This window comes from Ambystoma mexicanum, chromosome 12 (genome assembly GCF_040938575.1).
Source record: "Ambystoma mexicanum isolate Mex_15411 chromosome 12, UKY_AmexF1_1, whole genome shotgun sequence".
In the NCBI taxonomy this organism is placed as follows: Eukaryota; Metazoa; Chordata; class Amphibia; order Caudata; family Ambystomatidae; genus Ambystoma; species Ambystoma mexicanum.
Window position 1 is genome coordinate 1,101,349,794 of NC_090936.1, and position 16,588 is coordinate 1,101,366,381.

The window sequence follows — 16,588 nt, forward strand, 5'->3', positions numbered from 1 at the left end:
CACTCCCGTCCTCCCCTCCTCTTCCCCTTACTTTCCTCTGCTCTCCCCTGACAAGATTTCCAGACCAGTCTGATCTATGAAAGTCTAGTCAAAACCGGTTCACCCATGTTCCTCCAAAACCATCATGGACCACATTGACACCCTTGCTATTGCTCCTGCTCTGGCTGACTTCTGCAACCTCTCGTTCGCACCTCTGGAGCCTTCACCTCTCCTCTGAAGCACTCTTGTGCACCCTCTTCTCAAGAAACCCACGGCCGACCCATCATGCCTGGCTAACTATCGCCCAATCTCCATCACTCCTTCCTTGGCAAACTCCTGGAAAAGCTGCCCATCTCCCAGCTTAATCTTCACACCGATTCTGTTGGTTGTCTCCACGACCATCTGGCTTCAGAGCTGCCAGAAGCATGGAAACTGCTTTCCTGAACACATCCCTTCTGTCGTCCTTCTACTTGATCTCCCTTCTGCCTTTGACGGGGTCAACCATGCCATCCTACTCGACCATCTCCGTGATAACCTGGGTATCACTGATCAGGCCCTGGCCTGGCTGACCTCTTTCCTTTCTGATCGACCCTCCTAGGTCTAACTTGGGTCCTTGCTTTCCTCTATCTCACTCTCTACCTGTGGTGTTCCCGAATGGTCTAACCTCTTGGCTTTTCAACCAATACCTGATGTTAGGCAAGATTGTATGCAATACCCTTTGGGTGCACTACCACAACCCTGACAACCTGGCAATAGGAACCCAACTCTGTTATGTCTGTACTACACAGGTTGGTACCGTGTTGAGCAGCCAGACTTATCTCAAGAGGGGTCAATGTGAGCTGTATGGGAGTTAGAGATTCACAGGGACAAGTATTGAAATAAACTCTTACACACACGGTTATGGATGAAACAATTGTTAATTTATTTAACAGTCAGTTTGAGTAAGCCTTCTTCAGAAGGGGCAATATAATAGTAACACACAAATACACTCCAAAATACAGTCTTAATTTCTCCAAATCAGCAAGTACCCATTTGGGATGGCAGACACTTTCTACACCCTTGGGGTGACTTAAATAGCTAGGACACTGTGGACATTAATATATTACTGTGGCATTTGGAGCAATACTGAGTATGCCAAAGAAAACGGTTATTAGAACAAAACAAGAGATCTCACAAACCTTCTGAAGCAGGAAAGTACTTTTGGTAACCCCCAATGCAAAGTAAGTTAACCCCTTCCTGCAAGGAAGACAAAACGCACAGTCAGAGGGAAGAAGTAATTCAAGGAGCCAGGCCAAAGTTAATTGAGCAAAAGTCTAGGTGAGCTGAAGCAATTCTTGCAGGTTGGTAAAAGTCTTGCACAATGTTTTAGAAGTCTTTGTTAAAAAGAAGAAATCAAACAGTGCCACAAGCTGATTAGGCTTGTGGGGTAAAGAAGCGGATAGCAACTCTACAAAAGCAACCAAGACAAAGTCTCAACTGAGAACAAGTGAGGTTACACAACAAGAGGTAAGTTCTTAGACTTTACAGTACCTTTGTTTAGATGAAAAACGGTTCTAGCTGGCTTCTGGTCCTGTGCAGCTTCTGCAGATCCTGTGTTCCTGGGCCTACGTTGTGGGGACAAGAGGGAGGACGTCTGGAGGACTCCTGCACTGCAACGGGCGGTCAGCGACTGGCACTTCACGGTTTCAGCTCCTTGTATCTTAGCAAATAGCAACACTGCAGACTCTTGGCTGGCGAGATGGGCTTTCCTTGCATCTGGGGTCCAGCAGTCTGTTGAGGTGGCTGAAGCTCGATCAATCCTGCTTCCTGGGAGTCCGGAGGATCTTCCTGGAGCTCTTGGTCAACTTAAAAGCAACGCACACAATCTGGTGTTCCTCTCCCTGGCTCTACGGTTTCCAGCAGAAACGGCAGTGGAAATTCAACCAGCTTCGAGGATGTCTAGGGGATTTACTTAGGGGTTGATTGGTCCCACCAACTCAACAGAAGTCGTCCTTGCAGGGCTTCTTTAAGTTGAGGCGAATTTGGAGCTTCAGCACAGCAGCAGGGCTTCATCTGGCAAACCAACGGTCCCGGAATTGCAGCAGGCGTCTCTTCCATGTTGTTCTTCGGATTCCTTGCCTTTTATGCAGGTTTCTCCCATTCATTCCGGCCTAGCTGTCAGACTGTTGGACAGCCAGCCAGCCAATCAGAGACTAAGCACAGGGAGTTTCGGGCACATCCCTCACTTCCTGCCCCCACCAGACACCCTGTAGCCAGAGGCGGGGTTCACTCGTGAATACCGCCAAAGACAAAACGTACAAAGGGACCAAACCTCGTTTTGCGTGCAGAGTAAATCTCAAGAAGGACCTTTCCACAAAGAAACAGTGAAAAAAAAAACAGGGCTGTTTTGACAAAAATGGCACTCTTGGGTGCTTTACAGCAGCTGCAAACGCAGCCCGCGGTAAAAGCACACCACGGTAGTTAAAAGTAAAGCAATGCCACCAGCCATTCATCGAGGAAAGGGTAACATAAAATTGTTACATGAGAAACTAAGCAAAGGGGATACTAAGTAACCTCTCCAGCACCCTTTTGTAAGATGGTGTTTGCTGGGTCTAGAAAGTTACAAATTTAAGTAAAGTCAATTTCACTTCACTGCTCTTGGAAACAGTAGTTTATCCCGTGGAAGGTATATAAACCGTGGGAAAATCTGAAAGACTTCCCTGTGCCACTGCACTGAAGGTGCTGTGTCACACAATGTAAAAGCTGATGCCTATGGAGTTTCAGACTCCACAACCAAAAGAAATACAGAAAACATAGAATTGGTCCCAAAGTTCTGCAAAAGAGCTGGGGGTCTCTAAGGTGGGAGGAATTTGGCACTAAACTGAAAATTCTCCCTAAAACTTGCCACCTCTCGCCCACTACATTGCCGCTCTGCTCCAAGTTTCAGTGCTATGCGGATGATACTCGGCTCATTTTCAGGCTTCCCCCTGCCACCTCTTCTCCTTCTCTCATCTGTGACTGTCTATCCAGGACTAGTGTGCCGCCAATGATCTCTGCCTTAAAGCCAGTAAAATGGAGATTCTCATCAGCAGCACACATGCACCCTCTCATGTCACTCTGGCCGGCCTCCCTTGGCCATCTAACTGCTCTCATCTGTGAGGCTTAGAACCTCAGGGTCATCTTCGACTCCAGACTCTCCTTTTCTCCTCACATCTGACGTCTCTAAGGAGTCGCACTACCAACTGCACCACCTCAGAGGTATTCTTCCTTTCCTCTCCTTCCCCCAGAAGCTCAAAGCTCACGGTCTCTAGAACCTTGGTTCTCTCTAGGCTGGACTACTTCAGAAGCCTCTTTCCAAATCTGCCTGCTTCTACTCTCCACCCTCTGCAACTCATCCAGAACAGGACTGCAAGACTTGTCCTTGGCCTAGCAATACATTCAAGACCCTTTGCATTGTCCACAAGGCTTTCTGGGGCCTGGGGCCCCAATACATTCAACTCTCCCTCCGTAAATACCTTGCTACTTGAGCTCTTTGCTCCTCCACCTTCAACTCCCTCAGGGTCCGTCGCTTCTCCAAGCAACGAGCTGGGGGTAGAGATCTTTCCTCGGCTGGGGCCACCCGCTGGAACAGCCTCCCTGCCTCTCTCAAACCTGAGGAGAACCATCTTCGGTTCTGGAAGCACCTCAAGACCTTCCTCTTTGCTTCTGCATTCACTCTTCCTCTCCCCTGTTAATCAGTCTGCTTCTGCACCGGGCACCTGGTTCCCCTTTGATTTTCGGGCCCAGGTCCCTCCCTACACACCCGCACTGCCTCCTGGCAAACCCTTGCACTTGGGTCTGTATCTGTAACCCTACAGTCCCCTTACCAGACACCCCTTGTCTGCACTCTAACCTTGCACTTGCCAACTTGCTGGCTGCACTAGCAGTTGTTGTTTTATCCCCTGCTCAGCACTTTCCACTCCTCCCCCTCTCCCTTGCACTTTCCCCCTTCCCTATACTCTGCAATTGCACATTCTCAATGTCACTGGGCCTAGTAAAATCGTTGTTTGGTCCTCCCCTGTTCCCCCTCCTTTGCCTCGTCGCGCTCTGAAACACGACCGCGATACAAATAAAATGTATCATATCATACCATAGGACCCTATATGAAAAGGGTTGCATGGGGGGATATTCTAGAAACCAAAGGTGGTGGAGGGGAATTGAATTCCTGTGAGAACACCAACATGAAATTCTAACCGAACATCCAGGGACTTATGGACTTGATATTCTCTTGCATGACTATCAAAGTAACAGCACTCCTCCTTTCTAATAAAAAAACAATCATTCACCCATGGTTTGGGCTAATGCTTGTTCTGGGGAGGAGTGCCAGGGTGAGAAAGTCGGTCTCTGTAGAGATTTGTTATCCTTTACTTTTCTTTATTCATGCACCCTCTCCGCTTCCTGCTTGTGATTCAAATCTGCTGTAGAGAGAATTCTGTTGCTTGTGTAGTGTTTATGAGAAAACATAAGTTTGTCTTAAGTACAGTTGTCTGCCAGGACATTCAATTCAAGTAGACAGAGCACTTGTCCTTTTAGTACCCAAGAATAACTGCAGTAAGTGGGCATTCAAAGTGGGGGGGTTCCCCTAAAAATGTGAGGGTTGTCAAGCTGAAAGTCTTTTTCTTCACCCCGTATGCAAATCACTTTACTTTTTGTCTACAGATGTCCATTTTTAAAGTGACCTCACTCCACTTGTTTTACTTAAACGTTGTTTTGTCATCAACAGTAATGTATTCTCAAAATTCTGCGAAGAATAGTTTGAGCACAAATCAAAGCGGCATCTTTTTTCTTTTTTCTTTACCTGTGTCCCTAGTACTGTTAAGTTTTTATATAGCACTTGTGCTGTATTCCTCTTTCTACCAATCATTTTAATAACCGGGGATGTTAAGACCTACTTGATCTGTGATTCGCTGATGGCACACAGATAACTGAAGTTACTGCTTAATTTGTCGAGCGATCTCGTAAACTAGTGGTATACAAATACGTTTTACAGATCTGGCAAACCAAGTCTGACCAATTTCAATAGAAAACTAGTTCTGAAATATATGATCATGAAGCTGATAAAATGACAGTTTGGTCATAGAGGAAACCTCTATTTTCCAGTCTGATCATGCACAGAGCAGCATCTTGGATTGATGCAGGGTTTAGTTTCAAAGTTAAATCTCGGGTTCAGACACAATAGTTTGTCGCAGGATGCTTTGTCTGCATGCTGTTGTATTTTGAGATGGCTGCGTATTTGCAGAGTGAGTCTGTGCAAGTAAGTGTGTGTGTGTGTGTAGTTGTGCAACTGCGTGCTGGCCGGCATTCCATCCTGCATCAATTTGTTCTACTCTTTTCTGTTCTTCCTTACAGGAAGCGGTGCCAAGTGCCTTCTCTGCTGGTGATGTACTGGTCCCTTTGGCAGACGAGTATGACCCAATGCTCCCTAACGACTATGAGAAGGTGGTGAAGCGCCAGAGAGAGGAACGACAGAGGCAGAGGGAGCTGGAAAGGCAGAAGGAAATAGAAGAAAGGGAAAAGTAAGTCTTGTTTTTTTTATCTTTTTAAGTACCATTCTGTGTGACTTACTTCCAGAGATTGCGTTTAAGCAACCATTTTCTTCCTTCAGTATTCACAAACAGTACTGTTTCAAAACCATAACTGAGATATTGTGACCTGCCACCCCTTGTGTGGATTCCCTTTTGTCATAGCTTAGCCATTTTCCTAGTTAGTCGTTGTTTTTCCTACAGCCCCCTTTCTTGTGAAGGTTTGTGTGCCTGCACTCTGAAGCTCAAAACCCCTGTATCTGCTTTGCAAGAACAGGATGCCTCTGATGCTAAACACAGTATCGTAGAATGAGACCTCTTCAGTTAGCAGACTGAATGTATATGCTATTTTGAAGGACACGCTTTCAGTACTTTAGAAGTGAGCCTGTTAGCAGAGTTTTGTCACAGGGAGGAGTAAGTTGATATAAATAATTCAAAATTGAAAGAAATTTCCTACCTTTTTGGCTTGAATGAAGTTTGAATAAATAGTGCGACTGTATCTGGGAGTTGTATTTGTACCAACCAATGAAAACCGTGTGGACCCAAACTAAGGTGTTGAAAGCAGTAAATGTAGGCTTGTGCTAAAAGCTTTAATGCCCTATTAAGAAGGGTGAAGCTCAGATTCTACCTCTTAAGCAGGGTGTAATGTGCTTCATATTGAAAGCTGTGATCCTGCCATGCTTATGACACTTGTCGTTGGATCTTACTTTGCTACATGCAGGGATTTACAACATTCTTAACCACATTACATCTCAGTACAGTTTTATAAATTCTGCTGAGATGAGCCCCATCTCGTGAAGGCTCAGCCTTGATAATGAAATCACAACCTCATTACATCTCAGTACAGTTTTATAAATTCTGCTGAGATGAGGTCCATCTCAAGTTGAAGGCTTGGCCTTGACAATGAAACCATGTCGTGCCAGTCGAGACCCAGTTGGTCCACGTTATTTTGAAATGCACAATGGCTCTGCAACCTTTTTTTTTCTGTTTTCACAATTCTGTGATTGTTAACTTCCTCAAAGAAATAGTAATTTATTGGAAGGGGGTAAATTGTTTCACGTATTTCACACTGGGAAAAAAATCAGATTTTTATGATTAATTGCAATAAATCCACTTAAGGCTGCGGCTGCTCATTTTCCAGGGACGCCCACAGCCTGTGACTGGGGATGTTTGAGCTGGAACATGCTCATTGGGCGCAATATGAGTTTGTAGGCCATACCATTCTTCACCTTCAAGGTCATTTAGTCACTCATGTTTCCAATGGTGTTGTCCAAACGTATTGAACCAATTTCTATTGCCTTTCGTAAGGCTGTGACCATGCATATGCGTGGATGGCGTCTTTTTATGATAGTGTGTGTCATGGCAAGAGAGAGCAGGGGTAAATGTTTTTCCAAAACTAATGCAGCATCCTTTGAAATTGTCTACAAATCCTGCACAATGGTCGATACGTGCAAACTATTAGGCACACTGTTAGCTATTGTATTAATTCTGCGTTAGATGGGCATTGCCAATACCCTCTTGCATACAGTCCCACCTCACAATGCTGAGCAACAAACAAGCGGCTTGATAAAAATTTGAATTAATTTAAATGAAGAAATTAAAGATCAAATCAATGAAAAGGTGGGCTGTAGCTTTATGCCAAAAGAATCACCATGTCACACAATCGAGGACAGCTGGACCACAAAACTGAAAGATTATCTCCCTAAATGCCACCATTTCTAATGGATTGTGTCCTCCCACGGATTCCTCATCTTGGATATATCGATATCGTGCTTTGCAGTCTCCAGAGCTTTTTTACAGCAGAGGGAGTCGATGGCCCTCAACGGTTGCCATTCCTGCATCAGGAGGCGGCTTTGATGATCGTATAAGTAGCACGCACTGTGCCCATTGCTTCAGTTCTGTTTTTCCGCATGCACAACATGCTCTCGGAACAGTTTGAGTCACCTCAACAAATCTCTCGACCTATGTCTTCACAATATCTATGCCAAAAAACAGGCTACAAAAGATGTGCGTACTGTGATTTGAAGATGCTGATCACTGATCCGCACAGGATTTCTCTCTGGTGCCTCCGCAAAGAACATGAAGTCATTGAGTGCTCCTTGCAATCGATGACCAGCAAGGCCTTGAAGGAGAGAAGATCAACCTAGGTCGGTCAGTTTCCAAGTCTGTCTTCCACACCTTTGAAGAAGGTCTTCCGATGAATCTTGATGGTATAAGCACCACCAGAGGCACATCTCTAGAAAGGCCCAAGAAACCATCCCGACATTCTAAACGGTCAAGATACAGGAGCGATTCCCATCATTCTCTTTGTCATCACAAAAGAAATCGAAGAAACGCTTCCTCATCCTCTGACTCCTCGCCCAACAAGTGACAGGTACATTTTCCCGATAAGGCTGATTTTTTTGCGGCCGAGTGGGAAAAGGTAAGAGAAAAGGTGAGGTCTTTTTGAAAGCTGCCCCTCCTGGTCCCTCAAAAGAGCTGAAAAAGGCTGTTGTACCCACTGCATCTTCCAAGACTAGCAGGGAATCCAGCAAGGCTTCGACCCGTGTTCCAAAAAGCCCAAGTCTGAAGACCTCAGGGTTGTTGTCTCGCGTAGCGTCGACCACAAACTTAATTGAAGCAAAAAGCTTCTGTGACTTCCTCGAGGGAGTCGACGGGCACAGTAACGTCTACCTCAGGGACATCTTTGAGTTTTAAACCCAAATTTAAGTCGGATTTCTTCATATCCTTTGGATCCACCTTCGAGGAAGATAAGGAGGAAGATGACATACCAATGTTCCAGAAGAGTTAGTCTCGGACCAGTCCTGGCTTGAAGACCTAGCCAGTTGTCTGAAAGAAGCCATTGGTCTGGATACCTCTCCTGGGTTTGATTTTGACATACCAGATATACTCGCCCTAATGTGGCCTGTAGAAAAGAATAGGGTGATTGAGTATTTGGGTTGGGGACGTCCTGCTAAGGACATTACCCAGGATGACCTTGCAGACATTTTGGATAGAGGTCTTCCTAAGGCGCCTGTGCTGGCCTTTCATTCAGCATTAAGGAATCCTATTTTGGAAAATTGTCAAACTGACACCGCTCCTGCTGTGAACACGGAGTACATGAAGTACAGACCACCTTCTGTTGACCCGGACTTCCTTTCCAGGCACCCTTTACCAGAGAGTTTGGTGGTGCAGGCGGCTACTTACACCTCAAAGGCTGCAGCTTATCCAACCACCCCCTTAGATGGGGACGATAAGAAATAAGACGCACTGGCTATTGTCTGCTGGAAGCATGGCATTGAAAGCCATCAATGCATCTTGTGCTCTGGCAAAATACTCTTGCACACTATGGAATGTCATTTCCCAGGCAGCAGGAAACATTCCCGAAAGGGAGATGAGATGGCTTTAGAAAACTCAATGGTAAGGGGGCTTCCTGCCAGTCCATTAAGTCAGGCCTTGATGAGTCCGACTGTGTCGGCCTGTGTATGGACGAGTCCAGTGATCAGTAGATTTGCGTGGTTACGCAAGTCTGGGTTTGCCCGGACATCAAATCAATGCGCCTGCATATGCCGTTTTGATGAGTCCAACCTTTTTGGACCAAAGGCAGACGACAGTCTAGAAAAGCTACAGGCTTCAAAGGCTGCAGCAAAATCTTTAGGGGCAGCCAATAGTAATTATCAACAACACCTGTCTACACTGGCTTGGAGAGGGTGTTCCTTTCGCTGCTACTCCTCTTCAGGCAAAAGAGGGAGAGGTCAGGTGGCCCAGAGAGGACAAAGGAGGTTCTTGCGTGCCCGAGAGGCCGTGGAGATCAAACTGCTCAGGCAGCCACCTCCCCACTACCCTCTGCCACAGCCCCAAAACCTGACTACTTTGCTTGCAGTACCCCGGTGGGAGACAGGTTGACCCAGCATCTTCAAGAATGGCATTTCATTAATTTAGATAGATGCATGGACACTAAAGACAGTGGCCCAAGGGTACCCTGTCCCCTAGTGGCCCCCAGATTCTCCCCTGAGCGCGCCATCTTTTCGAGAACCGGATCTGCTCCTTCCACAGGAGGTTCTTTCCCCGCTGGAGAAAGTTTCAGTGAAAAAGAGTACATGTAGCGGAAAAATTCCAGGGTTGATACTACACCTGTTTTCTGGTTACCAAGTAAGATGGAGGACTGCGATCCATCTTGGACCTGCGACGCTTGAACAAGTTCCTCAGGCAGGACAGATGCAAGATCACTCTTTCGCAGATCCTTCATGCCCTTCAGCTCCAGGATTGGGTGTTGTCACTCGATTTTCAGGATTCTTATTTTTATGTGCCTATACATCCCAAGCACAAAGTACTTGAGGTATGCCATTAGCAGTTATATCTATCGGCTTCAAGTACTTCCTTTAGGGCTCACCTTCACCCGAGGGTCTTCAATAAGTTAATGGCTGTGGTGGCAACAAATCTAAGAATGGGAGGGAATTCCCATCTTTAGCTACCTAGATGATTGGCTGAGTAGAACTCATTCTTCTGAACAGTCTCTGGAACATCTCAACCTCACCTGGCATTCTCTCCACAAACTGGGCTTTTCTCTCAATTTCAAAAAGTCCCAGGTGACACCTTCTCAAAAGCTGCATGATTGGAGCAGCGCTGATCTCGTCCTCTGGGAAGGCTTTGCCTCCCGAGTTGAAGGCTCAACGTATCTTCCAGATGGTAGGGAGATTTCAGAACGGCCAATATCTGCCGCCATTCGACTTTGAGGTTGCTGGGCCTCATGGCATCCTGCATTTTCCTAGTGCCAGAAGCCCGTCTAAGGACTAGGTCCCTCCAGTGGGCCCTCAGATCCCAATGGTCACAATTCTCTGTCAGGATGACGGACCTTCTTCAGGTCCTGAGCAAGGGTGCACAGGATCTCCTGTGGTGGACCTGCAAGGAAAATGTGACAATAGGGGAACCTTTTTGGCAACCATGGCCGGAGATAACTGTAGTCGCAGATTCTTCCCTCACAGGAAGGGGAGGGAGCTTGCATAAGGGATCTAATGATCAGCGTACTTTGGTCCCCATCAGAATCAAGAATACACATAAAACCTGTCAAAGCTGAGGGCGATCAGACTGCTACTGATGGCCTTTTTGCCATCCATACTGGGCAAGAACAGCCAGATAATAAGTCGTTGCCACTGTGCAGGGAAGCAATGCAGCTCTGGTTTTGGGCGCTACAAAACGGGATCTCTCTATCAGCTGTTCACCGAGCTGGAGAAGAGAATACGATGGCAGACACTCTGAGCAGGCAGAACACTTTCTCCCACGAGTGAGAGTTGGCTCGGGAAGTCCTTCTAGAGATATTCGTCCCCTTTGGATAACCCATCAAGTAGATCTGTTTTTTTTGTTTTTTTCGTCTAGTATCAACAGGAAATGTGACCTGTTCTGCTTCAGGGAGTTTCCTCAAGCTTTGGGGGGTGGGGGGAGAGTGGCTTTTGTAGTGGACTGGGAATTTCCACTTATGTACGCGTACCTGTTAGTCCTCATGTAATCCTGAGGTTGAGGAAGTTCAGAAAATCCATGATCCTAAATGCTCCAGATTGTGCCAAGAGGACGTGATACCCGGACCTTATAGACGTGGCCATCTGCCCTCCATTCTGTCTTCCCCCAGAGAGTGGACCTACACTTACAAGTGGCAGGCTGTCTTTTCAACCCGGGAATCTGAAGGTTGAACTTTCATGCCTGATTTCAAATAGGTTGAGATATAAAGATAGGGACCTCCCAGAAATGATGGAGGTGTTGCTTTCGTCCAGAAACAAAAGCACTGTACTGCTGCCGTTTATAGCTCTAAACCAGCTGCAAAACGTAAGATAACGATCCTTTCTCTTGCAGTGCTTTATTTTTTATTATTTTGCTACACCTAGCCCATCAGGGGCTGCAGGTGGCTACTGTCAAGGTATATCTGGCGGTGTTATCCATTTTTAAATGTATGCCAGATCAAGTCTTTCTTTAAGATGCTGATAATCGTACTATTCCTCAAGGGACTGACAAATAGTTTCCCACTGCTCCCTTTTCTGTTTCTGTCTTGGGATTTGAACCTTGACCAAACCTTTTTTTAATGGGATCTCCAATTTGAACCTCTACATTCTTGTCCCCTCGGGTTATTGGCCCTGAAAATAATTTTTTTGGTAGCCATTACTTCTGCTCTCAGAGTGAGCTACACGCTTTCATGCAAACGACTATTTACTAGATCTTCCAAGGAGAAGGTAGTTTTGAGGGTTTGTTCCTCCTTTCCTAAGGTGTTGTCTGAATTATATCTGACACAGAAAATAACTTGACCAGCTTTTTATCTACCGCCTCACACTTTTAAGGATGAACAGAGGTACACAGGCTTGACCCGAAAAGTGCTTTTAGTTTCTACATTTCTAGAATGGAAAATGTCAGGCAAGACATACATTTTTCTCAGCCAAACCTTGCATTGGATCATCCTACGCATTTCGAAGTGCTACTCCCGTTGCAGGAAAAGATGTCCCCGAGAACCTAAGAGCAGATTCCACCAGAGGCGTGCCAACCACTTTGGCTCTCCAAAGAGGTGCTCAGTGCAGGACGCTTGCAATGCCGCAACTTGGCCCTCACTCCACACTTTCTCAAAGCATTATTGCTTGGACACTATCGGGCCAGGACGCTCAATTTGGAAGAGCGGTTCTGCACAATATCAATAATCCGAACAATATTCAAAAATCCATTGCTACTGCCTCCATCTTTAAAACTACTATGGGGGTTCTATCTAAGATGAAGAATCTGTGGGAGGACACAATCTGCTTACCCCTGGTAATGTTCTTTCTGATGTTTTTCCCACGGATTCCTCATTGCCCTCCCAGCCTACCTCTTACGGTGGGTTCATTTTTGAATATACTTCTCTCTATTCTCATGCGGGTTATTTATACCTCAAGTCTGCTGTGCAGAAAGAGTAAGAACAGAGGTGGTGCAGTGCTTTCTATTCATACTATCATCGTGCAGTCCGGACACTGAAATGGTAACCGTCGAGGGACTTTGACTTGATGGTACGATATGGTATTTATAACGCACCTATAAACCAGCAACGCCTTCTGTTGTCAAAATGTTTCATAGACTGCAAAACAGGATATCGATATATCTAAAATGAAGAATCCTAGGATGAACATCCATGAGAAAGAATATTACCAGGGGAAAGCCATTTGTTCTCCCACACATGGACTCATTTTCATGATCTATTCTTTACATATATTAAGTTCTGCATAACACTAAACATTCTAATTACACTTCTACCGCTTTTCAGTCAGTATATCAAAATTCTTGACTTCACTTTAAAACATTTCCAAATTACAAGTGAAGTAAAATTTGTGAATAATGCAATAATAACTTCCCCCAATGACACATATACATGCTACAATCAAAGACCTGTTTCAATCTTCCTACTTCTCACGTGCTGTGGGCTACTAACGTGTGTGCAATTTACTTAGAATAACCTGGATTTGCAGGTTTTGGATAAGGGAAGTAATGTTACCAATTTACTATCACAAACCGTGTTGATTCACCAACCCAACCTGAGAAAATGGTTTTTAGATTGCATTGAACCAGTATAAGTACCATTCACATCACGTATGCATCTCAATATGTAATTTCAGAAATGAGAGATTTGCATGGGATTTAGTAACACTATTTATGGGAATATAAAGGACTCCTTCAAACTTGTTCTCATTTTCAAATTTATTTTAAATATCTGTCAGGCTATGAAACTTGATTCATAGCCCAAAATGATCAGCTATGCCTGTGAAAAGATGCAGGTTCAATTTGGCTTAAATTATGATTTTAAAAGAGCGACGGGCCGAAATGCACCAAAGTGCCATCTATGCCATTACGCACACAGCTCAGAAATCTATTTAAGTTGTATTGAATTGACATCTCACTAATTTTACCTGCAGTGACCTTGCCTGATTTATTTCCCATTTTAAATCCATGCATTTTGAGAAGACCTTCCTAAACCAACTCCTCATTTTGGGGACTTAGTAGAAAAATAGAGAGCATCTAGTCATTCTTTTGAAGACCTCCTACTCCTTCTGGTTAATCCTTGGATGCATGCAGCCAGGATAAATCCTCACGTGTTATCATGCATAAGGTTCCCTTCTGCGGGCCGCCTTGTGGACAAGAATCATCCCCTCGGACAGGAGCTGACCCTTCTGCAGTCCTTAATTTGGTCACACTCTTAATTTGTCCATTTAGAACAGATGGTCTTCTTGCCTGCAGCTGTTTCCTCCTGTGCTCTCGCTGGTTTTAAAGTCTCCAAACATCCTAGGTTTGTCATCATTGTGACCCACCCACTATGTGAAAGGCCCAGTTCTTTCATTATCCTACCTCCTAATTAGACACTCTTATTGAATACACCCTTCAGTCTTCTTTGGATGGTTGATTTCTGTGTTTGTGGTCAAATGGGGATGGCAAAAATTACTCCAAATACTTCTGACAGCTAATTTTGATTTTCTCCAATAATTTGACAGTAATATGCAAACTTAATAACACCAAAATAATTGGATTACATGCTTGCAGACGTACGTATTAAGAAGCGACACAACTATGTGGCATATCCACATTTATGAAAGTGTATGTTCGGGGTTGGCTCCAGCTCCTTTACAGTTGGGCTGCATTTTTGGCCCAATGGTGCCATACCAGTCTGGGATGTGCTGTCAATAGTGAAATTTGACCAACCTCACCCATTCGCCCTGTACAGGTGTGGAGCAGGGGTCCGGCCCTGGGCTATCGGTCTAGGCGATTTCAGGAGGTTGCCGATTTGGTGAATTTTCAAAAATGGGAAGTTAGACACAATAAAACATACACAAGGCTATAGCAGACCCCCACGGGCTGCCTTTGGCTCGAATGCTCTTACTGAAATTGGGTTTTGACATACTGAATGTTGCAACTTTTACTAAATGCTGGGGTGGGAATACCCAGTTTGTGGTTTTGAATTTGAAACACCAATTAATGTCTTGTTAATTTGCAATGGATGCAAGGCTCTAAGGGCAGAATATCTGAAAAATGTGTTTATCTTGGAAAATGCCCAAAGTGTTAAACGGGCCACAGCATTAATTAAGTAGACAAAGCACATACATATGGTGTCTGGTTTCTAACTATGTATTTCGTGCATGGCTTTATAGAACCAGTACCATGCAGGAGCAGCATCTTAAAATTCTGGGGAAAACCCTCCTTTTTATTAGTTTTACATTGTTCTTGTGCAGCTTCTTTGGATATTTTTAAGTCGGAGTGTGAAGTGTTATCCATTGTCTACAGAACAGTTTATTAATTTCACAAAAGCAAGGTTTTTTTTAATGAATTTGTATGGGTTTTTTCCATGATTTTAGTCCTCACTAACGGCAATGTCGTTTTAGAGCATACAGATTATATACCAGTATCGTTTATGTAGATGTCAAATGAGCTAGATGAATGAATAATTATATTCTTTGTGGCGGTGACTTAACGTTGCCCGGGAAAGGCCTCCCCATGTATGGCAAAGGCCAGAAGACAAGGTGGCCAAAGATCAAGGCGAAATCTTGGGGCAGGGCCATTTTTGAGTATAAGGTAATCTAAAAGGCTTTATGCAATAAAAGAAAGTGCATGGGAATTGAAAAAGTTCATGGTAGAAGTAAATCCGCTGCCAAAAGCCTGTCGTGGACACCTCATGCAAGTAACCATAAAGTAATTAAACAAGAGACGTTCACTGCACGGTGATGTGTGCAGTCCGAAACAAACCAGGAATTTCCTAATGGGCTGGTGGGGGGGGCTCGAGTACCTCTGCACTCTATGGGGACTCTTAGCCTTCCTCCCCCAAAAGGATAGGCCAAGTAAGTTGAACAAATCAGAAAGGCTTCACTTACCTTCAAAGATTTGTTCAGGTTCAAAATAACAGCAAAACGTTGGTGTTTCATAGATCTGTATGCAGGGAAAGTAGCAACAAGAAAATCTTTCCTAGCGGGTGGTGAGAAGGTGAGCAACACATATACCTACTTTCTCACCCTCTTTCTTTGGAGCCATGCACTTCCTTTCAGTACAGAAGGACGTTTTTAAAATTTCAGGGTATATTTTTAAAATGTGCCTGCATGTATGAATCGAAATTTAAAAAATGAAATGCTTGATTAGTTAATTTGGCAATCTTTACTGAATTGCTGTGTTTTAATGTGATCCAGTTTTTGTAGTCTCTATACAATCTGGAGTATCAGGGGGGGCGAGAAGGGGGTTTTGTTGGTGGTAGGAGAGGGAGCGGAAGAGTGCTTTTGCTGTTCTGTTGGTAGTAACAGTATGTTGGGCTTGGGTCTAGGTTGTATGGGTTGGTGGCAGTTCGGAGGAGCAAGTCTATAGGTTTATGTGGCTGTGACGTGGGGTTGGAGTTGAAAATGTTGTGATTGTGAGTTCTTGGAGGTGTGGATTTTGATGTTTTTTTTTCTCTTCAAGTTTTAATTGTTTACGAGTGTTGCATTTGGTTGGTGCGATTTGCAGCAGTATGGAGTTTTGGTAGTTACTAGTATGGAGGGTTGGTCCTTAGGCCGATGTTGCGTAGATTGTTTGGTGTTTAGACTGAAATCCTTTGTGTGGTGGTTAGCGATATTAAGGTTTTTATAGCTACGGTCTGCCGATCTTGGTTGATTTGGCCTTGGAATCGCAAAACTTGACCCCATAATTCGCAGTGTACCTCCTTTTGTATATATGTTTTGCTCCTTTTTATACCATCGTTTGACTTTTTAGGCTGGCAGTAGTACTTTTCGAATATCTTGCTGTGTAATTCCGCCTGACCCATCATCTGAGCAGAGAGGGGGAATGGGGAAAAAAGAGGCTATATTACCTAAGAATACTTATTTTTACTGTTACGGCTATACTTCGAATGAAGTTTTAAGAGATAACTACTCTTACCTGAGGGTTGTGGCTCCTTCACGAATAGTGTTGAGTTCCTTGCCGATCTTGGTCCGTTTACTTGCCCTATGAATGATCGCAAGTCCAGCTCTGAGCTTTGCCACTTTTCCATAGCTACTGATGTTATGGAAGCTGGAGAATGCCCCACACATGAAATGTTTCATCACTCAGTGACATTTCTATTGATGGTGCTTCTT

General features: G+C 44.6%; 1 protein-coding gene across 1 annotated transcript in view; it reads left to right on the plus strand.

Annotated features, from left to right (window-relative positions):
• RBM17 (RNA binding motif protein 17) overlaps positions 1 to 16,588 on the plus strand; it is a 390,734-nt gene that overhangs the window by 132,447 nt on the left and 241,699 nt on the right. Inside the window, exon 4 of the mRNA XM_069629662.1 lies at positions 5,347 to 5,513. Coding sequence (XP_069485763.1) covers positions 5,347 to 5,513 — 167 coding nt within the window. The remainder of the gene's footprint in view (positions 1 to 5,346; positions 5,514 to 16,588) is intronic.